Source organism: Strix uralensis, chromosome 9, assembly GCF_047716275.1.
Source record: "Strix uralensis isolate ZFMK-TIS-50842 chromosome 9, bStrUra1, whole genome shotgun sequence".
NCBI classification, from domain to species: Eukaryota; Metazoa; Chordata; class Aves; order Strigiformes; family Strigidae; genus Strix; species Strix uralensis.
In genome coordinates this window covers 6,820,172-6,845,706 of record NC_133980.1, presented here as the reverse complement: position 1 = coordinate 6,845,706, position 25,535 = coordinate 6,820,172, and the positions used below count along the sequence as shown (strand labels likewise).

Genomic DNA, 25,535 nt, shown 5'->3' with positions numbered 1-25,535 from the left:
TCAGAAAGAATTAAAACATTTATTGGGCATAAATATATTACATATACACTACAGATACAGTTAAGTCTTACATACATAGTGTAGTATTTGCAAAATCTATACATTAAAATTGATATGGCAGTTTTAATATAATGCATATGAAATAGTCTAAAATTTACAATACAAGAAAACTTATGATTATTTTTTTTAAAGTTGAAAAGCTTGGAATGTATGTTCCCATAGTGAGGTAAAAACATTTTTATTTTTTTTTTTTCAATTTAAAGAACTGTGCAAGGATAAAGTTCATACACATTCAGTTAGGGCACTTCTCAATCGTGACACTGAATACTGAGCTACTATAGCCAACAAACAGGATTAGAAAACATTTCAAGTTCATAAAGAAAAAGGCAGAACAATATAAAAACATCTCTCTCCTTCCTTAAGGGCTTTAAATATCTAGTGTTTCATTCTACTTCTTTTTTGTTGTTGTGGTTCATAATTTCTTTGAGAGCTGAGAGCCCCCGGGTTGGATTCAAGGCCCGATCCTGCTGGATCAAAGGGCACTAAGACGTACGGGAGAAGACAAGGCATCAGCAACGGTGGCTCAGCGGTGACAGCAGTCAGAACCCCCATGGTTTAACATCCCCGATGCTTTATTCTTTTGTTAATATATGAATGACCATCAAATCACTATGGCAGAATATACAAACTAAAAGAATGTCAAATTAACTTATTTAGGGCCTGTCCCAACTCCTACAGAATACTTTCTCCGATAACCTCAGGGTTGGACTGGGTGTTCTCGTTAGCATGGTTGTAAGGGACACCAAACTAATTAGCAGTGACAGAAATGCTTCAAGTGTAACCAATTGCTTTTCTCCACACTTCTGCTCGATGCTTTTAGTATCACTTGTATTTCAAACTTTCAAAATTGCTCAAATCATCTAAAGCAAGGTGGTTTTTTTTCTTTCATTATTAAAGCAGGGTTTTTTTTAAAAAGGTGTCACGCTTGGATTTCATAGCAGCACTGCTGAAATAATATTCCAAAAATAAAGGAAAGGAATCTATTCAAATTTCTGGGTTTCCAAACTAGCGGTCTTTTCATTGTTTTAAAAAATACACTCTTTTCTCCTCCACTGAAAACAGCTGTATATGCTTTGCTCACAAAATACAGATGCAAGGTCACAAAGTTTCATATCACAAATAAATTTAAATAAGATGTAAATAAATTTGACAAGCCATGACTTTGGCAAAAACAAAAAAATATATATATTTAGCTCAATGCCATTAGTTTGCAAGGCTAAATTAAACTAATTATAGTCAATAACAAAATACAGAACATTTCTAATATTTGCTACATCTAGAGAGGCACACAGAATAATTCATTGATCTTAGCACTTTCTTTCCAGAGATGATTATGTTTTTGGATACATGTAAACGTTTGAATCACTGATAATGTTTTTTTTGGCATTTTATGTACTAGATGCTCCCATCTTCAAAAACACAAGAAAATGTAAGAAGATTAATAATACTAGGAATGCTGCCAGGTAAAAAGTTGACCTAAAGTACAACAGTATAAAACAGACAAAATATAACATGCTACGGGGAGGGTGGGGAGGGGATTAGTACATAAGTACACTTTTATTTTTTATTTTTTTACAATAAATAAAAGATTGCACTGTAATTGGTATTTAAAGTACTGTATGCAGTATATAGTATAAATAAACCTAAAACAAAAATAATGTTGTTTTTCCCCATTACTTTGGTTAAGGGAATATTATGCTAGTACAGGACACTGAATCTTAAGACGATGGAGACAGAGCACAAAATAGCTAGGACAAAAGCAAAACCAAGTAGCAAAAATATACAAAAACAAGAGGCAGGGAAATACACTGTGTCTGTTGCACCCTTTTGGAATCTATTTGCACCTCCAGCTCATTTATGTCCCTGAGGTACTTGCACAATGTTGACTTAGTATAAATAACCCAATGACTCCAGAGTTAAAAATCTAGTATCTTGATGGATTAAAATGAGTGTCTGGGAAGGAGCAGGCAGGAGGGGGGACACTCCCATCAGAGCAGGGACTATTCCTCTGCAGGACTCTCATCTGAATTTTGCCATGTACCAAGTTATTTCAATTAGCCCTGTGGTAAGAATAGTGTAGACACCCATTTAAAGTATTTAAAATAAACAGATCTAATTTCCGATACCTCCAAGAAAATTCCATAAAATGGATACCCCTCCAAAAAATATAATAATTATAATAAAAAAGATCAACTGACAGTAAAGTTTGCTTACATTGAGTGTTAATCTCACCTAATTCAGTAGAGGCAGTAAGCTGTCACCAGCTCTAATCATATAAATCAGGCTGAACATAATAGAATAATATCTAGTATTAGATTAGGAATAGTTATATACAGTGACAAACAGACAAGTTAAAGCAGCTTTTAAATAGCTGAACACGGGAATAACTAACTATTGCACAATGCCCTCTTAAAATTACTGCTAGGAATCAAAATGGTAAAAAAAAAATCTATAATGCTTCATAATTTATATGCAGTTTGGTTATTTGATTTCTTATACAGGCAGTTTATAGTGTTGTAACTGTAAAAATAAGAGATAATTAAAAAGGTTTTTCAACTGCAGGATATTGTTCCGATTTAAATGCACTAAACAGTTAAAATAACAACCTACGTTTTATCTTGAAAAAACTGGGGCAAATGTAGTGATTAATTCATAGGCAACATTGCTAATACTGTTCAAGGAAAACCTGGTACTGTTGACTAACACTGAATTCTAGTCTTACCACTATACACACTTGTGACTAATGTTTAGAAGGAAAAAGAAGAGACAAAAAAGTGACTCATGATTAAAATTTCCTAAATAATAAGATAAAATAAGAGGCTGTATGAACTTCAGTGAAAAAAACAAAAAAATGTTGAAAAGGCAAATTGGTGACAGTTTTGAAACTGTGAAGGAAAAAAAAAAAATCTTGCTTTTGGTATCTGGTTTGCTTATTTCTCCAGTTTGACCACTTCCTAGTTTTGAATTTCAAAAAGGTGCATCAAAACACTGATTTATCTTTCTTCAAGCTAGAACTGTAAAAACAAGAGAAGTATATAAAATGTATGGTAGAACAAAAGGATTTCAAAAAAAGGAATATCTGAATAAATGTGTGGATTATAATGCGTAGCATTAGTTAAATTTGTATCTCAAACTTCCATTGAATTCTCTACTTCATAAAGAAGTATTGTAATATACAGGCGAATATAATTGACAAACTTGCAAAGCCAAGAACAATGAGGGCTGCAAACTGTTCATCAGTAGGAATCATGCTCTTTATCTTAGGATCATCTATGCTTCCCATCTCTCCTGCAAGCATGATCTCATTTCGCTGAAGCATAAAGGCAACAGATGGGCTGAAAGGTCCACTAAGTTCCTGTGAGGTATCCAAGCACCGACGGCAGACGCAGACGCGAAACCGATAGTCTGTGTTGACTTGAAGGCCTGAGATGTGGAATGTGGTCTCTTCTCCCTTGTACACCTTCAAAACAAAACAGCGAGCACAGTCAAATGCAAAGAGCAAGACAACCTCATCCTCCTTTCACAGCATCAAACAATTTTAAAAAGTAGTAATGTTAGATTTTGCAAGGATTCGAGCTAGAAAGTTAAGTCAAGTCTGAGTCTCTTAAGGAAACACTCCTGCAGCTCTCAAGGGAAGGAACTCACTAGGTCAATGCAGGTTTTGGAAAAATAGAGGCATGTGGAGGACTATGCAAGAGATGTCCAACCAGGAAAGGTCTCAATACAGAGCGTTCAACAGTCAGTGCACACAAGGACAGACAAGACTTCAGACAACATATCATCCGTAAGATGTACTCATCTTCTGTGGGTGTGATAAATACTACAGAGATATTTCTGTACTCTTAAAATGTGACTCTATGCCTAAAACATGTCTAAGACATAAGCACCGTGTTTGGCACCAAAAGGAAGAAAACCTGCAAACTAAGGTTACTGCCAGACATTCACTGTATAATTGTAAAATTGGTTACAAATATTATTTTAATGTACTTTCCCTCACATTTCTCTCAAGAGTCAGCAATCTTGCCAGAAATTACACTTTCAGAATTGTGGAAACAATAAAATATTACTAAGTTATTAAAAAAGCTCCTCTTGGTTGCATTGTATTTGGTTCTTTAGCAATCCAAACCCACCATGTATTTATATTAGTCAAATGTAGGTACCGCATGACTCGGAGAGCATGAGTCACAATATGAGAAAGAAGAGAGATAACTGAGTATCTTAGAGACAGTTTTGTGACTTAAATGGAAAAAGACCATTGGAAACATTTATGAACTCTGAAAACAAATAACCAGTCAACAATTTATATAACGGTTGTTGAAACTGATATTTTATGAAATGAAGAACATGTCACAAAGTGCCTGTGTCTGCTGGAAATAACAACATCCTGAAGTTCAGATACTTCTTCTGCTCATTTAGTTGCTTTCCTTCTCTTCGCTGCAGGAGGTTCTTCCCTCCCAGAGGGAAGAACTCCACTTAGAAAAAGGTAACAAGAGGGAAATTAAACCTGAGTTGATAGAGGACATCCTGTGCATTACTCTGGAGTAAGAAATACAGGAGGAAAAAGAAGAGATATGCTCAGCTAAACACCACTTAATAGTCCAGCTTTCCTGCCCATGCTTGCCGCTGAGACTCATCCCTCAGTTAAAAAGCCAGTCGCTGATTTCTTGAGAAGGTCTGGGACAAAAGATCAAGGGTTTTCTTTCATTCATTCTCTCCCCTCCTCTTAAACTTTCACAGTTTTTCCAAGTATAGTTTGAATGATGGTCACTGAGTTTCCAGACTAAGTAGAAGTCCTCTAACTGGCTCATGTTTCTTGGCCCCAAGGCATAAAGGAAGAAGCAATGTTTAAACAAAATTATGTTACCTTCCTCAAGTATGCTCAGCATTCACAGGAAATTCACTCTAGCTCAGTCGACAGGAATACAACAAATTCATACCATAAATCTCTCTGATTAACTACAGCTATGCACCACTGCCTTTCTTGTTGTCTTTGTCTTCCCAACACCAATGAGAAGCGAGTCATTAAGTTACAGTACTACAGTAATTGCAGGGAAAACAAAACTGCAAGGGCTGTAGCAGTCCGCAGAAATAACGTGAAGGTTGAAACATCGGTTTGCAAAGAATACCTCATCCCAAGAACATCTCTGCCACTCGTTTTTCCAACAGCAATTCCATTTCTAATACCCACTTGCTGTGGGCAACTGTCCTCCACTTAGTCCATCATTAATACTACATCTTGTAGGTGGTTAATACTTCAGCTTACTCCCAAATATAAGTGATCATGCAAAGAAAAGTTGCATGCATTTGGCACGTAAACGTAGGTTCAAGAGAGTAATTAAATAAGGATGTGTTTTTTCACAGGACCAGAGTCAGGATTCTTCTACTCAGAGGACTTACCTAGCTCCCATTTCTTTAGGCTCTGAGACATGGTAACTCAAAGCATCTATCCTTACAAAACAACTGTAAGCAAGGTATGTTTTCTGCTCCTGTTGCAATTATTAATTTAATTTTGACATGTATAATCAGGGAAGGTCTACCTGCCTTTGCCGTAAATAATCCTTTGCAACCAATATGACCACTTTTAAACCAAAATAAAAATCTAGTAAAATCCAAATAATGACATTTAATAAAGATTTTACAATCTAAGCTTCACAAATTACATTTAACAAATACTAATGATAGGATCTATACAACCTATCTTTGCACTGAAAAAAAACTGTCCATTTAATTGTTTTTTTACTTGTTTTGTTCTGTCAGGGTGGTGAATGCCAGTGTAACTGGAGGCTAAGTTTGGCTAAATCAAAGACCTGTATCTTCATTACAGTCTAATAAATACAGATGACCAAGTTCACTCAAGCCAGCTACTCAACAGCACTTCTCAGAAAAAGGCCAGACAGTCAAGTGAGAGAAGAGTGCATTTTTAAAGAAAGTTTGAAAAATAGTCAAAAGTACATTGACTACATGAATTAATATTCACTAATCATAAAGACAAAACATTTCCCACACTAGAGCTAGGAAGGTGGTGGAAATTGTCCTGCTTTCAGTGGTTTGATTTGAGTATTTCACACCAGTGGGCCTATGTCCTTTCTCAGTAAGAGGTAAAAAATGATTGTTCTTAATTGACATTCACTTCTGACAGTAGCCTCTACATCCTCCACAACAGGCTGCAGCGAGCACCTTGGAGACATACTGGCTCCAGCTCAATTCTGCCTGCAGTAGGACCAGGCTAAGTCAACGCAGGATGCCCTCAGCATAAAGATGTGTGCTTGGTTGTGAACACAGTTACACTCTATGAATGGACTTCACATACACAACAGAGAAAAAAAAAATATTGATAATTATGTATAAGGTCTTTAAATTTGCTAAACAAATATGAAACCAAATATAACTGTATAAAGCAGCATGCTTTTTTAAATGTAGCACATTATGCTTTGGTGGCCAACAAGTCAAAGTAAAGTGGCGACCCAATTTATAACTTTTAGTTCCTAAAAACAGCTTTTCTGTTTAGGCACCCGAGAATATAATAAAAACACAATGAGCTTTTTGCCTGGTTCCCTCTATGAAAATATCATCACAAGTAATAAATACTTCTGCTGAAGCCTGTTATGGCATTTGATCCTACTGATCAAGCTAGACAGCTCAGAATTCCTCTAGGCAAGCATTACTCAATTTCACCGATGTCATTAAACAATTCCAACCTCCCTCCATCTTTTCCAAATAATAAAAATGACAGCCACAATTGCCCTATAAGCAACACAATGGAGAGTGTAAGATAACCTCACCTGGTTGTTGCGCTCCATTGCAATAACCAGTGTATTTACTAATTAATAAAAGCCTATTCTGTATGGTGATAAGATCAGGAACCAAACGCAGGTTTCAATCCATTTAGAAACCATGCCCACTTGAAAGGATTAATTTCTTCTAAGGCATCTGAGAGATTTCTCTTTCAGAAACAGGCTTATTATTTTATCAAAACTCAAAATCAGCTTCACTCACTCCACTGCTGAGATGCTCATAAACCCTTAAGTATGGGCAGCCTTGTCTCCTAAACAAAGCAAACAAGAGTCCCTCAGATCACCTTCTGCAGGGTGAAAAACTCTAATGAAAGAAAAATATTTGCTTCGTCTCAGGACACAAAACTAGCATCAGGAGGCAGAGAAAATACTCCACGCAAGTAGCATTAATAATATATGCCAATGCCTGCTGTACGATTGTGTTGTATTTTGGACAATTATGTTCTATTTTGGCATGTAACCAGTACAAGTGCCTTTGACTTGCTACTTAAAATAGAGAAGGAAAACCAGTTTTTTGCTGATCAGAGCTTTACACAAATTAACAGTGTACTGAATGTATTTCAGAGACTGCGTGTCTACAGAGACACAAATAAAGAAAAAACAATAATAAAAATTAGAGCTTGGTAAGACCAGCTGGGTTCTCACAGGCGTCCACCTCTTGGTGCAGACTGGAGCAGGCTTCCCACTGCATTGCTGGGAGATTTTTACACACCCAGTGTACCCTCCCCATATCTCTTCTTTTGGAAAGCATTTGGGGACAGTTTTCTCCCAGAAGAGTTGTGGCAGAAGCTGATGGAACACCACTGCCTCCAAATTCAGAAATTTCAAAGGTAGAACGTTTTGTCTCAACTGGCAAACAACTTAAGGCTAAAGAAGCTTTAAAGCTCAGCTTATTTCCTGCGCTCAGCTCTTACGAAGAGCTGGCTCCTTGGTGATTTGATCCCCAGAGCTGCTCAACTGGGAAACTAAAAGTTAGGCTGCAGAGTGTTATGACCGTTATCCCAAGCTTCAGCTTCTGCTAGAGCTGCACAACCCAACCTGCTCCCCTAACTCCAGATTAAAACTATGCAAAGCTACAGATGATTTTAAACACACTTTAAAGCTAAGTTCTGACTGAGTAAGCTTTGCTAGATGAAAGTGAAAGAAACAGAAAACCAAACCTGGGCCACCAATTCCTGGAATCTGCTGATTTACATCCTGATTCGTAAACAAACAAAAATTTGATTTCCTAAAAAGAACTGTCATATGCTACTGCTTTTTTGAAGTATCTGAACAGATAGAGCATACAAATACACAAAAAGGAACACACTGTTGAGAAACAGGAAAACGAGTATTTAATATTTTTTAAACACACTTTTTAGGGAGCTAAATTGTTATCTGTTTAGCTCCTACAAATCCAGTTCTTCAGATAATTTTCAGCAGAGAAATATTTACAACATGTTCTCCCAGGACGGCAGGGATGGCTATAGCTCCAGTCTGAAAAAAAGGGCTTTTGAGTAATTTGACACCACTTCTGCTAGGTCAAATAGTGGAAAAATCAGTGGCTTTTAGGACATGGAGGGCTGCATACATCGGGCTACAGGATGGGGAAATGGCTCAGATGTGATGATCTAAAGAGAAACTATAGCTTTACCCAAAAGCATGTCAGTGGCTAATGCTGAAGCAGGAGAAGGAAATGCTAAAGTGATTTAGCTTATTAATTTATAAATTAATGAAGATGATTATTTCCTGTAACTTGAATCTGCTTCTACAACATAACCGAGGTGCAAGTACAGACCTGTGGTCTGCTCCTAGGTGTTCTTACATCTCGAGAGCTTCATCTCTAGGATGGCACACAGAGCAATAGATTAATAAGGAGCTCAAACTTTGAGAGTTAACAGATGGCTAATAAGACTTTGTTTTCTCCTATTACTGTTTTATTTCATAGTGAGTTTTCCATATTTATTTACTTCAGACACAAAACCCCCTACAGGTGTTATATGGGCCTACAGGCAGTTCCAGAAGAATCAATGCTGTGTACTAAAGAGCTACGCTGTGTGAATAAGGGATGTGAAACACAGCCACTTACTTCAGTGTGCACCCAACTCTGTGCTGGAATAAACTGAGGCAGACACAGCGTTCAGATGGATTTTTTTCTTCTATTAATGAAATTACCATGGGAAAACATCGCATTCTGCACCTTCTGAAGGGCTTCCCAGCAAAGAGCTGGATCAAGATCTGTGAAGTCAAACTTTCCCAGAAATAGGAATCAAATGTCACATTTGTGCCGCCTGAGTAAGGATTTCTGTGAGCATTCTTATCGAGTCTAGGGAAACCCTGTGCTCAACACCGTGCCACTCCGTGTGCACAACTGTCCCCGAAATAGTAACAGGATGTAGTCGTGTTCTGAAAACTCAATCATCATTAAGAAGTTTTATCTCAGTTTTCACAATGATAGGATCTTCCTTTCCCAAGCTAGATGAAAAGACTAAAATCTACTATGTGAAGCACACAACATTCTTGTCAGTAAAACACTATCACATTATTTTAAAAAACGTAACAGAATACGAATGCTAAGCCAGTATCACAAAAGTCATACTGGCATCTTCCTAATAAGTTTGTCAGAATAACAATGTCTTTGTAAAATTTCCTGGGGGAGAAACTTAGATGTATATCAAACATTCTCCTGTTCCCTACACAAAAAATAGACTGACATGCATCATCATCTTGATTTTTGCTATGCATAGTCACTTCTACAGATGGTAAGTGCTTTACCCTCTAATTGGTTTGTTCTGCTCCAGGATATACCTGCACAGGAACTTTACTCATTTAAACACTGGAAGCAAGAATTAGGGCTTTAAGATAAAATGAAGAAGTTGGTTTTGGTCACCTAACAGCTGTATTCATCTGAAGTAAATCAACTGGGAGTAGACACAGAGACATGGTTGCATGAGTTTGTAACATCTCTTCCTGCTTAAAACTGTTTAATGTCTTGCCTTAAACAGTTGCCTTTAAATTGCTGCAAATAGAGTGATCTGACTATTGACAGGATTACAGCCTTGTAAAAGAGAAGCAGTTTTATATGTTCATTAGTTGAAAAGTTTCAATTTTAAAGTGATTTTAAAAGTGGATTTTTATTCTGTGGAACTCATCTGTGTTTGAGTTGGTATAAAACATGGACCTTATGGGTCCCTTCCAACTTGAAGGGGAAAGCATCTGAGGATGAGCAACCCTACACGTGATATGAAGTCTTGCACAGCCCATAAATAGCTATTTGTTACATTTATGTCCATGACAGTGGGACATAAAAAATTACTTCATGCAGCTGTTTATCTCCTCATCAAGCTACACTATCCCTGGATCCTGCAAAATGCACTGACGACTGCTATAGAAGCTCCATTCACTTAAGACACTGTTCTCTCTCATGGGTGTATTTAATATCCTGAATATTTACAGTATTTTTCATTTGCGCAACCCTTCAAAACAATTTGTAAAACTTCTCTAATATAATATGCCCCTTGAGATACATATGCAAAATATATATGCCACTTGCCGGGAACAAAACAGATTTAAAAGTAAATTTAGGACTTGCACTTCAAACATAAGTAACATACCACCACCATTACTTTTCAGCTAAATAGTAGCAAGAGATCACATGCATGCCACAGCAATGGTAAAGTGAAATGCATTAGCCAGAAAATCACTGAAAGATGTTTATATATTTTATCTCCTATTCACATAATCGGAGCTAAGAGCATGCACACAGCTACTGCAGCTCAACTAATGGACACTAAGTCAGTGAATGTGCCCCAGGGCTGAGACAACACCCACATTCACGATGAAGATAAATAATTTTGCTGGGTGAAACTGATTTCTGAGAAGGTGAAAGAGTGGAACTCTCCCTCTTTTCCATGGGTGGTTATCAGCCAGCTCAACTACAGAAGTCACAGTGTCAGCTTTGAGCATCCCAGCCAGGAGCTTCTTCTAGTGAGTTACTTGTGAAAATTCAAGCAAAACACCCCTCATCAGGGTCATACTTCATGAGAAACAAAGACCTTCAATATCAGACCCTGAAATTAAATTTTATTTCCTTTATTGCTGGGTTTTTTCATGCCACAACTTCTTGATTGCAAAGATGTAGTGCTAGGGCCTGAATAATAGGCCCTGAAACAAAGTTGACCTCTAGATGAACCTCACAACCAAGTGTTATCCATTATTAGTATCTTCTAATTAGTAAAATCTGTATTACCATTAGTGTTTATTAATCAGTATCTGATCATTAATGAAATATGTACGCTCACTAGTGAAAGATGTAGCTTAGGCAAAATGTAATCCGTAGAGAGGATGAAATGTTGTGAGAATGTGTATCCAACTTCCCTTGTTTAGCCTTGTTCAAAGCTGAGAACCCAAGTGTTTGGCCTTGTTAGAAACTCCCTTGGTTCTCCCCCCCGAGCCCCGCCCAGGCTTTGGGTGGAATCCAACAGGAGGATGAAACCAGGTATTTTCGCTCAAAGAAAAGTGCAAGCCATTCTGACTGGCTGATTTTTGGGTATATAAGGCTGGACCCTCTTGCTGCAACTTTGGACGCCTCACCCTCGGACGGACATATCACATAGGATTTCCCACTTGCAGGTAAAGGTTCCCCAAATTCTCACTGCAACTGGGGCTGCCCAGCAACTGCGGATCTGGATGTTGGTAACGTATGCAAGTGGTGATGTATCTTTCTTAATCACTATTGTCCCCATCATGTAGTAATGATTAGGTGCATTGCCTTGCTTATTCTTATCTTCTATAATTAACTGTATGTAATAATAATTACGTGTACTATTCTGTATTTTTCTTATTGCTTATTTTCTGTATTACTTGGTTATATCCTTTAATTATTAGCAGTAAAATAAGCCTACTCTTTCCACTCTGGTGTCTAAGTTTAATTGGCATCCTCGATCAGCAAAACAGAAGATTAAACCATCACCTAGCTGCAAGGAACATGAAGCCATGCCCAGTTCTCCCAAGGACATCCAGAACATGTTAAGCACTGAAGCTATGCTTACTAAAGCTGTACTGGAGGTTATACATCAAGGCTACTTTGTAAATCAGGCAACACCAAAATGGGTCCACTTATCCACTTACCACTGACATTATGAAGCTAACACAGTTCACAGAGGTTTTATTACCTATACCAGCACCAAAAATGTTCCCTGACAAAAGCAATAGTTACGTTTTTGAATCTTTAGCACCCCCATGAATTGTCTTGCATTTATTTATGTTATTTTTGATAATTCATTAATTCACAGTAACTCAAAAATAGACTGAGAAGGAACAAAGACACAGTTGCAAAGAACATACTATCTTATTCATATTTTTAAGAGTTTAATTTAAGGTTAAACATGTCTTATTTCCTAATTTGGACTTATTTGGAATCTGTATGACAATGAAAGAAAGGACAGGGAGAAGACAGGGCACAGATGAAGTGCACTGTAAATCACACAGTCAGAGATGTGATAAATGAAATAAGAGATCTAGCTGTCAGTGAAGCGTTCCATTTCATGCGCTCTGAGGAAATGTCCACTTGTGATCTCTAATCGAGATAGACAAGAATGAAGGATCAGCCATACTTCATTCACTTTGTTTCCACAGTGCAAGAAAGGACACAGTCTTCTGTGGGGCAGCTGATACACAGCAGTTACACATCCACGCATCCTTAGGTAGGAGCAGGATGGCTGAACAAACCAATGAGTATTTGACTGAAATTCTTGATGGAGGGTCTTGATATTGGCTTAGTAAATGAGGAAGATAATCTACCTACTTAATCTTCTCATCTTCAGACAATGGATAGCACCAGCCAGTGCAGAAGCAAGCATGGGTGGACAGAATTGTAACTTTTTAAAGGTTAGTTCAGTTAGAAATAGTGATTAACTATGGAGAGAGTGCAAATCACTCCAATAAGATAATGATGTTCTATATACTCCCTCGGGGGAGAAAACAACCTATTACAGCTCTTAATTTTGACTCAGCCTTTACCAAAGTTCACCTGACACATCACCATAGGGTGTAATTCAATACAGTAGAAAGAAGCAGCACAGCGAATGTTCAGAAACATTTCCGTTATATCATCAATTTAGCAATATTAAAACAAGACCATTTTCCTACCTGCTTGTATTCAGATTCTCTTCCAACCAGTACCTGCAGAACATAACCAACAGGATCTCCTTTCATGGGTGGGACCACTTCCCAGGTAATTTCACAGGCATTTGCTCCCAACTGTGTCACTCGAGGGGCTACAATAAAGAATGAAATGCATTAACGTTTAATATAAAGACTGCATTGAAATCTTACTCATTTTACGTGCACTGTAATATACACGAGAACATTTTAAAAAGAGAACTTTGGGAGATCACAGCGGTTAGTAGCACATAACCTGTATTGTATTTATATGACCCAAAAATCAAATTGTCATCACCACTGTATGAAAGAAATAAACCTTTTAAGTCTTATTTATTTTAGGACAGTCTTGTCTGATTAAGCAGTTCAGGAATCTTCTGGTATTAAACAACAACAAACACTATCCACAGAAAATTGGGTGAAATTTCGAGCTGATTAACAAGCTCTTAACAAGTTTACTGCAGGACCCAGATCACTTGTGCGGAAGTAAACTGTTACCGCATCTCTCATCTGTCAGCTGTGTGAGCTGCTAGGAGAGGGGAGTGGATGTGATAGAAAACTTTGAACTTTGAAAATTCAATTGCAATGCTGTGCACTGATCTTTTCAAAGCAGAAGCCAATTCATGAATTACACTAATTAATAAAAGCAGCAATTTCGTGAAGTTCTGAGCAAATACCTGTGCTAGTGGAGATGTCTGCATATTCATCCCATGCTACGTGTCACTGGAAGTGAGGAATAATATCAAACATTTCATTCAGGAAAAAATAGGAGAAGGAATGTGAGAAGGGAAGCTAAATAATCTTCTGTATTAGAGATGAGGTCCAGCTTGTGAAGCAAAATTATAAGCATAATTTTAAAGACTTGGACTCATATCTAATTCTGAGCCTGACATTCAGATGATCAGACCTGCTACTTCTAGCCAGGCTTAGACTAGTGCTTTCACCAGAACTCTAGAGAAACTCTAAAGAATGTCCTTGGGAGAGGATCTCTCACCAGCTGAAAGCCAGAAGATGCTGTACGATGCCTGATGGCAGGCTTGCAGGTGAGCTGAGCAGAGTGCTAACAGCAGCAGCATGTTTATATGTACAACTAAGCATCTGCTACTGGAAGGCATCAAAACAACTGCAAGAGCATCCAGGGTCCACCAACCTCTTGAGCAGGAAAAGCAAACAAGCACATGACCAAAAAAAATGAAACCGGGAAAAACAACAGCGCTGAACACTTTACCAAGTGGTTAACATGTGCACGTGCAAGGACATGAGCTTGTTAAAGGCAATTCCCAGCTCTACAAAAACAGACAACAGGAGAGCCTATCAAAGAAACAAATGCTGCTGCTGCTGCATACATTACGTGAATTTTAGACTAATTTGTTACCACCCAAGAGGAACACGTGAATCGTACGCAGACCCAAATGTAATCAATATCCATTTGCTTCTCTCTGCACATCTGCCAGTGTTGAGAGACTGATAATAGATGCCTTCATCTCAGCTGACAACATTCTCAATTATTTTTCCTCCTCCTTCCATCCTTCACCCTGATACATGTAGACTTCTGTCTGACACTTATAATACTATTTAAGGGTTGGCATCACTAAGTAACTAGGATACTTTATAGGAGAATAAACATGTGCTTATGATACATGAAAAACTCTACTAAGTTTATCACATACATTCCTTTGTATTGCTCCAAACACAGAAGGGAATCAACATCATCATTTTTCCTCAACAGATCTCTTTTCCCTACAGCATTACCTTCCCATGGCAGTGTTCACTAACGCAGTTTTTGTTGTGCCCTTTTCTCTGTTCCAGCCAGTATTTTGTCATGTACCTGTGGTCCCAGCCCACACACGACCTGGTATTTGCTCCGTATCTTAACTGCTTGATATTCAGTCGAGGGTATGAGTCATATTTAACAGGAACTAAATAAGCAGGCAGGGAGTTCAAAACAAAAACCTAGGTGAGATCTGAATTTCAGAAAACTGATTTCTATCCAGCAAAATGAAAATGTGACTACAGTGCATGCCAGCATCCCTGTGCTAGTCTTACCTGCTTAGTGCAGCTAAGAGAAGCAACAGCAACATGGACTCAGCATCCACGAGCGGTGGGCAGCCGTGCCCAGGCGCTCTGACAATGTGCAGACACTAACAGTGTGAAGCACACCCTGTCTGCTACCTGCACCCACACCAGCCTGGTTCTGCCAGCACGAGCTGCCTTCGCTTTGCTGGGTGGCAGATCTTACAACTGCCTGATAGAATGAACCAGGATAATTCACCATTGGGAAGTGTATTTACCCTCAAACTTTAGACTAAACACATACAGGTATCTTCTTCCAGAAGCAGCACTGAAGCAAATGCCAAAACCCTGGGGATATCCAGGTAGAAATGAAGGTGGGATTCTGACATATGCTGATTTTAGCGTACTGAAGACAGTCTCCCAACATTCTCTCTGTGCTAGAGTGTTGTTCTTCCTGGTGGTGATTCAGAGCAGCTAACCTAGGGACTAGGGAAATTACACCCCAGCAGTGTTCTCGCCTCTCTAAATCTTTGATTACAAATGGTGTCAAAATCAGCAAAGCCAAATTTTAAATATAGTGGAGCAAATGAAACCTCTCTGACAAACTACCAATTGCTGCTTCTTGCAGTAAATGGTACTGACTTGACAAAGGAGTTCTAAGTACACAGGAAAAAAAAGTGCATCTGATTTCAGCTCAGTTTCTCTGACAGCCGACACAGCGAATCCGCTGCCTTTATAATCATTCTCCTTGGAAGAAAGGAGCAAAATTACTTAGGCCAAAATTTACACATAGTAAAAGACGTTTCTTTATAAAAGTTCATTTAATTAGGCCTTTTGTTCTTCTAGTGGAACTCATGCTAAGTGAGTTCTAAATCTAATGCTTTATGTATGTGAAATATCATAATTAATTTTATACATCAAAGGAGAAATAAACTGACCTTCTATGCTGAACACCACCTACACAACTAAAAACATTAAACTTTACTAATGCTTAAGTTGGTATGTACACACATACACTACAGCTGTTACATCCCTTACAGAATTGCTGCAGTAATCCAGAGCAATCCCCTAGTGAACATTATTGTTAGCAGCAGCATTTTAACAGTTTATGTGTAACAACAGTGGTTGGTATAACATTTATATTGTTTACATGATTTTTTTTGCTGATAATTTAGCTTCCCACCATAATGTAACTTCACAATTCTCAGAAATATACAAGCAGCACAAACTGATTTTTCACGTGTTTATGTTAACCCTTACAAGCTCACTGCATACTTACCAATTACTTAAATAATTACATGTTACTTACATGTATGTAAAAAAATTTATTACATACCTTTGATTGCAGGTGGGACTGACTTAGTTGTGCAGAAGGTACATACTTCTGAGAAAGGTCCCTCCCCAGCATCATTGACCGCCTGTATTCTGAACGAGTAACAAGTGGATTCTGTCAGCCTTTGTATCTTGTATGTATGACTTGGTCCCCTGTAAATCGGAATAAACCTGGAAACCCATAAAAATGGGAACATGTAGTTACACTGGAGTAGCACTGACACTTCTATTACACGTATCGGCACAAGGTATCCACACTGTGAAAACTGGCAGAATAACAGCTCTGCAAAGCACAAAGGCAAGTATAAAAATGGCATGTTATTAATACACTAACAGTGATTAGTAAGTCAGGGAGAGAAGTTCATTGCCCCTTTTGCAACTAATACCTTGCAAAGTGATTACGTGAATTATCTGGAAAAACATCTGTCAATGCGTTTCCTACTACCTAGTAATCAAAATGGATTCAACCTGTGTACGTTGCATGAGCTGCTGGTTTAGAAGCATGTTTAAAGCAAGAGTAATACTTTCAATCTTTTATTTCTTCATTTGGATGTTATTCACACGTTAAGACCACATCTTAAACTCATCTGTGTCATCTTAAGCCAGAGTAACTCTAAATCGGAACACGCAGATTGTATAATATACATGTAATATATTACACACTTCTCAGTTGTGAAGAATTCACAGACTGAAGACAGCCAAACAGCAGAGACAAAAACAGGTTCAGAGAGAACACATGGTGGTCTGAGTGAAAAGGCACAGGAAAAGCATGATTATAGCGAGTGGGATATGGAGGATGGAAAAGGATGACAGCTTTGGAGTTCTGGGGGACACCTTAGCTGACAGCTCTGCTTGAGAGCAGGCTAAGAAGAAAAAGTCACGCCACGAAGGAAGTGTCTTCCACAATACTTCCCATTGACAAGACCAAACATCAGCACACGCAAACTTGTCCAACAATGTAATGCAGAACAAAATCAATGCCACTTAATCTTAAAAAGAAAAAAACCCAACCCCAAACCAAAACCAAAGTACAGGCTAGAGAGAATCTGACTTCTATTTTCAATTGGTCTGCTCAGATAAATGCTTTTTAGTAATAGTCATATGTTAGCCAACAATTTCTAACTGAGTCCTGACCCCCTGGGTGCTGAGCAGAATGGGGATGAGGGTAAATAAAGAGGAAGCTCACAGCATCTGGCATCAGTCCTCTGAGCCTCTGCTGGGGAACAAGAACTTACTTGCCATACTCCTGAATCTGGAGAACACTTACTCAAATACCTTAACCATTTCAGCAGATTTTAAATCACCAGGAAGCCAACAAGAGATTTGTTTTTGACCTCTCTATCTAGGTGCTAGCTTTATCCTTTGGCTTTGCATGAGATACACAGTATAACCAATTTGAGCATTTCAAAGAAACCAGGTCTGTCATTAGCTCTCAGGGACAGAAATCAATTCACATTACATTATTATTGAAATCCACGGAAGTACAAACAGAGAGATCAAGAATAATCTGTAATAAAAAGAAATGTTCAGGTAATTTAAATTGCTGAAAATGTACTCTGAGGACTAATGTGACTTACTACACCCACCGAGTTTTAGCGAGCCCCTCACCTTGATTGGAAATCAAAGATCTATGGCCACAGGTTTTTAAGAGGAGATTTTAGAGCCAATTTCCGAAGAAAAATTTTTTTTTTTCAGCCTTATGCTTATACAGTTTTAAAGACTGCCTGCTGTCCCACATTTTTGAGGCTCACGTAAGCAGCTATGGCATGTTTCAAAAGGCTGCTACAGGCCTGTTCTCATGGAATAAAATTTCTTGGGATTCACTGTGTGATGAACAAAGCACGCTTATTTAGGACAGCATTAAGACTGAAGAGACAAGACTACTGTGTCTCTCTCCACTTCTTGTAGCTCAATCAGGCACCTGGTTCAGAAACCACTGCAGTACTCACAGAAGTGCAGAGACTTGTCTCTGACCCCAATCCAAGGGCAACAGATAGCAAAAAGTATGCAATGCAGTATTTTAGACTAATGGCCTCTTTGCAATCATCCGTGGAGCTAGGTAAGCAAGGGAGGGTAAATACACCTTACTAGCTAACAGACAAGCACATCCATACCCCAGTTTGGGCTTACGGTACACTTGTAGACATACTTACATAGTGAATACCAATGAGTTAGTCTTCAAATTACACTTTCACCTTTTGAATATGACTAGGGTTTCATAAAACTGCAAAAGTGATCTGGCAAAACACTTGAGCTCCTCCTGTCATTTGGGAACAGGACTAATACTGCCATCCAGTTTCCATCTCTACCCTTTTTACTTCTCTATCTCAAAAAACATCTGTAATGAAAGCAAAAACCACTGCAGGAAAGCTTGCAGCCATGTTCAATACTCAAGCCTGAAATGGAAGCACACTTAAACCTCTGAGACCTAACCAGCTCTGAAGAAAGAGGACTTCCAATTTGGAAAGAAGAAAGGCTGATTACTAAGGCAATCAAATTCAATTGCTGTTAGGCTTTACTTGTCATAATGCTTTGTAATTGTGTTCGAAGATGCAGATCATGATCTAAGAAAAATAATGCAGATGAAACATTTTAACTTCAAATACTAGTAATTTTTTGATAATAATGTAGTATTCTCCTCATGTCTAAAGTAGGTACTTTATACTCCTCCAGAATTATTTCTGTTATTTTTAAAAATACTATAGTTATTTGATGTAGATGGCTATAGACTTGCAACAATACATCCTACAATCTTTTTTCAGTCTCCCGGGCTTTCCGCTGAAGGACTGCAATGAACTTAAAGTTGAATCAGTGTGATCGCACATTGCTGCTGTGATGTCTGCATACATTAAAAATTGTCTAAAGTGAGATAATTTGTTCATGTTATTGCAAGTTCATCCTTTAGATCTGAAGCATTAGATTTAAATATACATCTACTTTTAAAAGCACATTTAAATGTGAACTCTCTATACCTTTGCCTTCTTGGCAAGCCTGACATTGTTCACTGTGCTTTATCCAGGTCCTGTTCCATACATTTTCTTAAGAACAAGCCAGCTTTGAGCTTGTTTGCAAGGACTTGATCCCTTACGAATTTAAAAGTTGACTTAAATCTGTGTGTGGAAAAGCTCCCATGTTCTTTATCGCCCTCTCACCTTCTTCCAGCCTCTACTCAGTTCTCCATCATATAGACAATGAGTTTTCCTTCTCAGATGCTGTGGGATGCCATAAGCATGGTTATTAACAAAGCACAGCCAACAAAAATATTTCTGGCATTTCAGGGTGATAGCTGATCTACACTGGAGAGTGGATTTTTTTCTACATCCCACTTCACTTATCTAACAGAGCTTTATGTCATTCAGAAATTGAACGTGAGAAGCCACAAGTCTCAGTCTCCACAGGGCAGCAACACAACGTGCACATCGGTGCAACTGGGAGCTGAGGAATTTGCAGAGGAGGCAGGTGTCTGGCTCAGCAGAGCCTCCCCTGTGCGCAGCTAGGCTGGAGCTGAGGGATGGGCACACGGTTGAACGTGACTGCAGCTTGACAAACTCCACTTCTTGTACCTTCAATCAAAATGGACACACTTTTAGCTGCAACGTTGAGAACTTTAAACTTCAGTGAAATTGCACCCAAATATTAATACTCTGGTGTTTGCAGTAAAGGTCCCTTAGGAGGTGGGGGAGCTAAGCCTGCTCCACCCTCCCTGAGCTGGCTGTTCCCATTCCCATGCTGCTCCTTCAATACAAACACTTATAGCGCTAGAAGATGAACTGGATTGGAGAACTGATAAAGGTTAAAGATCTCTCTAGGTAGGACAGTCTTACACTGATCAGTTCCCTAGCTGGTCCAAGGCTGTGTTAAAACAATTGTATTGGTAAAACTGTGGGGATAGAATGGGGACACAGGTGGTTTAAACAAGTCCAAAGTACTCCTGTTCCTACACAGGAACACACATAGAAATACAAGTGTTTACACTTTGATTTCTTATTTCTTCATGACTCTTCCCTTTCAAGACAGACAAAACCAAAACACACTCAAGCGTGTCTCAGCCAAGATGTGTTCGTTCTGTAACCTCTACCTTTCACATAAATCCTTGAAGTGTGCTAAATAAGCACCAAGATATTTCAATTTTCAGAGGTTTTCCCAGCTGAATTTAAAATATAGTAGGCTACATACCTTCAACTGGTACCCTGTCTTTGAAAAAAAGACCACCTCTGTGTGTTAACGGCATTCTCAATACAGTTGCATTATTATTTTTTTAAAGTTTGCACCATCTACAAGTAAATCTGTATTATTCAAATTTAATATGCTGCAGTGTTGTCTCTCCTCTCCATTAAATTAACAGCAGAAACTGAAAAGAAAGCAACTTTCTCCAGGGATGGTGACACTCCCCAGAGGCTACTTCCCCCTCATCTCACTTGAGCGATCCCAATTCTCCACTTCCCAGACATTCTCATGTTGGTCACGGATTATTCATTTACCTACACACAATGGAGGAGAGAGAACATGATGTCCTAGAATGATTGGGAGACACCACTGCTGTTAGTTTTTCATCAATACCTTTTTATTCTCAGTGAAGATCTTCTTGGAAATGTTTTACATGTTGCAGCTATTTTGTTTCCTTCACTTTAGTCACTTCCAGTCGAGCAGAGGAATATGAATGTATTCGCTCTACCTCTGCTCATTAGTTCTCAGCACATTTTAATCAGCAGGTTCCCTTTCAAACTCTTGGGTTTTGTTTATATTTTAGTAACCCATTTGTCCTTAGAACAATTTTATTTGAAAGAAAGTCTACCGTACAGCACAAAGACAGCAATCTTGAGCCAAGGTACAAAGGCTGAAATAGCCATCTGAATGATTCTGTTACTGCCTCCCAGAAAAACATGGTCATCTGCCACAGTTTTGGCTGGGGAGAAATCATTAATATAGCACTGGTCTGACCTGGCAACATGATGCTCCATTTCAGCATACACGGGCAGCTGCATAATTAGAATCTAAAGTACATGAATTTCACAAACCAACAGCTCTTTTAATATTATCACAACATCCCTGTTAGGTGCACAATTATAGCCCCCATGCCACATGCCCGTTATCTGCACAATTACAGCCCCCACCTACTTCCTTAGACTATTCCTTTATTTTGTTTAAAGAACATTATCAAATACTCACTGATTTACATGATTTTCTTTCCCCACCAACAGCTCCTATACTACAAGGTGGCCCAAGGAAAGCAAAGCTTCAAAACAAAAACATCTAATTCAGAGATACAGGAGTAAAGTCAATGGCACCTTCCCCCCCCCCCCATTTCTGCTGTATTTTAAAATGTTCATCTCAAAGAGAGAAGCTTGATATCTGCAGCATCCCGCATCCCCACATACATCAGTGTTCCTATAACCAGTACAAGGCTGACCCAATCTTTTCAGCTTTGGGGCACCTTTCCAAGCTACTCTTTGGCATCTCTTTTGGTAGGTAGGCACTGAGGGAAGGCAAACACCTGGGCAGGGGTTCCCAAAAAAGTTTTGTGCTCCCCCAACCCTGACTTCCAGTCCTAACATGAGGTGTGGACCAAACAGATGGGATGAATTGACCCCTCTGATCTGAAGATGTTTTCTAGAAAGTATGGTTTTGAAAGCTTATAATGTATGCTTGTTCATAGTATGTTTAGGAACCAACCTCCACAATGCACTGCCGAGATAATTTTTGTTTATAGGCACAATAATAACAGTAACAGGACCCAATGAAGGATGCAACTTTTCCTTCCTTATACTTAGAAAAGCAAAACTAAGTGGAGAGTGGAAAAAGACAGGAAGAGAAGTAATAACAGTCAGATGGGAAGAGTTTTGTTTTGTTTGCTTAATTACCTAGCACATCTGCAGGCTAGACAAAGAGTACTTGCAGTGAAAAATCGATTTTTATCTTGCTTCTACTGGATCATCTTTCATCCGCTGCTGAATTTGAGCATGTAATCCATATTTACCACAGATACTCACTTGTCAGATGTCTGGAATTATTGAAAATGGAGATGCCTTAACCTACAGAAGCTCCCCCATAGCAAGAAAAATTACTTTTTTGGAAGGAGCTTCTGGGCACACTCAGGAGGAATGGAAGACAGCTCAGCAAAGTGCCTGACAGATGATTTCTGTGTGCAGCCACATCAGATGCCAAGGAACAGATAGGAAGGATAATACTGAGCACAACTTAATGTGAATTAACAGCATGTGAATGAAAGATCTGGGAGAAATTCAGGAGAACATCCAATGGCCTGTTGAAACTATACAATTGGGAAGAAATAGATTACTAGGCAGCTACCAATACCATGACTTGCAATGGTAATGTGTTAATAATTAACAGTAGATATAAATAAGTGTGGGCTTAACAAAGCTAAAACCAAAAGAGAACAAAATGCAGTTCAGCAGTAGCAAATGAATGCTCTTACAGCTATATACATTTTTATCTTCCTTGTGCAGCACTACAATCCACTTTTCTAGTATGGCAGCAACTAACAGTGTCTATGAACCTTAAAATGAAACTCATTCAACACGTCGTGTTCACAACTATTTACTGACATAACAGTCTCAGTAAGCTGTTTTGGCAATGCTTGCTAAGGAAGTCAAGCATAGTCTCTAGTTCACCAACTTCAGCAAAATGAAGTTGGAACCTAAAGATGTGCTTTTGGAAAACTGGCCACCATGATCCTGTTGCTCTAAGCTGAACCCCATTACCACTTTAAATATTAAACGGTCATTTACTCTGGTTAAGGCATTATTTTTCCTATGAGGTTGTTACAGATGTGCAGAAAACAGATTTCATTAGTGACAATCTTTGGTCTAGACACTGTTCTTATTTATGATCTGCTGCCTGGAATATTCCGTTACACCCATGAAGTCTGAAGTACCTGCAGATGTACATGGATCAAAAGGCAAGAGAAAAATTGGTCCACTGTGGTTTCTATGTAGTTAACTACTAAATTTCCTACCAAACCAGGGATTCTTTGAAAATACTTATGGAATAGCATCTAATTCTGTGTCTCACTGGATTCCTAATAGCTGAAACATCTCATCTCAAACATTTAACATAGTTTTCTCACACTTCACTTTGTCTCAAAAGATGATGCACAGTTAACTCATATCTACCAAAAATGTTTTACTCCTGTTTCTAGGAACAGAGATGAAATGCATTAACAAGTTAAGCTTCTTACACTTGGAACAGATCTTCCTCCTCTTTTGCATTTGCACAGCACTTACTGCAAAGCCCCAATTATCTGATTAGAATGCTCTTAATATAAATATCATTACTGTCAATAGCAATACTCATTTACACAATACAACAATATGAAGTGAAGACAGACTTCTCTGAATGTTAGCTTTCTGTATTTAGCCAGGCTTGCAGAGTGAACTGCAGCATGCCATATGTCTTGGTGCTCATTCTTTATTTCCTTTCATTGTTGTTTTACCCAATATGAAAATGATATTTCCTGCAGGTTTTTGCAAGGATATGTTAATGTATCTAATTTTGTATTTTAATAGAATTTCACAAGCCAGTAGGCCTGATACATATCAGTAATTGCTGCCAAAATGGGTGTAAATTGTCTTGATCAAATCATGAGTGTAAACAATTTTTTAATTAGACTGCTTGCAACTTGCAGTAACCAGATAATGATTATGCTAGTCATCAGGCGAAGGCAGCACGTTTATTGATTTATCTCTGTTTCTATTCTACCTTCCTTCATGTTAATGCAGAGCAAACATATGTGTTGAGGCTCATACATATGACCACTCTCTAACACATGGAGACTGTATTTGGCACGAACCATTCTGCAAAGACTGGTGCTTAGACCAAACCACCTGATACGATATTCCACTTCCACAGCCAGGGAAACCACACTGGACACAGTGACAGACTGTCTCAGTTTCATTTGTGTGTTCTCTGCTGTTTGTTAGACTCCTTCAGGGAGTAACTAGGTCACAAAAACTGTGATGGAAAGAAGGGAAAACAGTTTCTTCTGCTATATACAACTTCAGCATGCTTGGGGAGAAAAGGTTTCCAGCACCACCAGGTGAAGACAACAGAAGGGTGGGAGAATCACTGGAAGAGCCAGGAGCTTCATAAAACTGAACCTTTCTGCAGAAAAAATTAGTCCATCTGCATCTCTGCACTGGCTTTACTGTTTACTGTTCAAAGCATGTTTTAATTTTCCTTGGAAACCACCTCCTGACAAGTGCTTTTTGGTTACTCTCACCTTATAAAAATTTACGTCAGTATTTTCCAATATATTTTTCTCTTTCTTATAGGCTTTCTATAAGCAGTCAAAAAGCTTACCACACAATTGAAAAAGACAGTACTACAGGAGCATCACTAACATCTGGCTTAGCAGGCACTGAAACGGATGGGACAACACATCTCCCCTGGATACCATATTCATATTCAGGCTCTGATCACAACCTACCAAACAGGAGCGAGGAAAGACAACCTGAGCCACTGAAAGGCAGCTGAGAGTCTACCAAGCTTACAGCTCAGATGTCCTCTGCTTCCTGCACTGTGATAACAGGCACTCCTGGGACAAGGAATGCGAGGGGTGATGCCTCCTGAAATAAATGTTCGAGTTAAGGTAAAATTCTCCAAGTAGAAGAATTCAATTCGAGGGATTATGTCATTTGGTTACCAATGTTATTTCTCCCCTGGAGTTGCTAGAAGTTTCCAGGACTATATTGATGTATGGGTATGGCCTTTGGGACAATCCTGTCCTAACCAGAAAAACTGTGTGCACAATGACTGCGTCCAATTAATATTTACAGTCATTAGCCAAGTTCTATTTTGTGATCATTTTTTCATTCGTATTGAAGACTAATATCTCCTTAAATGGCAAGCACGTATAGTTTAGTGAGGTATTTTAGAACAGTTTAATACCCTCATAACTATTTTTTCATATGATATGAAAGGGAAATACTACTACTGTTTACCCGGTGATATGGGGTCGTAACTCATTTATTCAGTAAATAATGATAACAAAAGCAGTTAGAATGCCAGGAAACACCATCCCTCACAATTCACTTATAAAAGCAGAATTACTAAGAACTGTCAATGATCCTTCATCAATATTTTTAAAGAATATGTTTAGGTTGCTTCTTAGCCAACCTTACCGATGATTCTCCCTTAAAATATAATGATATATATTTTTACTTGGATTTCATACAT

The 25,535-nt window shown here is 38.5% G+C and overlaps 1 protein-coding gene across 1 annotated transcript in view; it reads right to left on the bottom strand.

Annotated features, from left to right (window-relative positions):
• FNDC3B (fibronectin type III domain containing 3B) overlaps nt 1-25,535 on the bottom strand; it is a 209,866-nt gene continuing 184,331 nt past the window's right edge. Inside the window, exons 24-26 of the mRNA XM_074878513.1 lie at nt 16,345-16,511; nt 12,984-13,111; nt 1-3,520 (exon numbers count right to left, since the gene is read on the bottom strand). Of these exons, the coding sequence (XP_074734614.1) occupies nt 3,209-3,520; nt 12,984-13,111; nt 16,345-16,511 (607 nt within the window). The 3' untranslated portion in view covers nt 1-3,208. The remainder of the gene's footprint in view (nt 3,521-12,983; nt 13,112-16,344; nt 16,512-25,535) is intronic.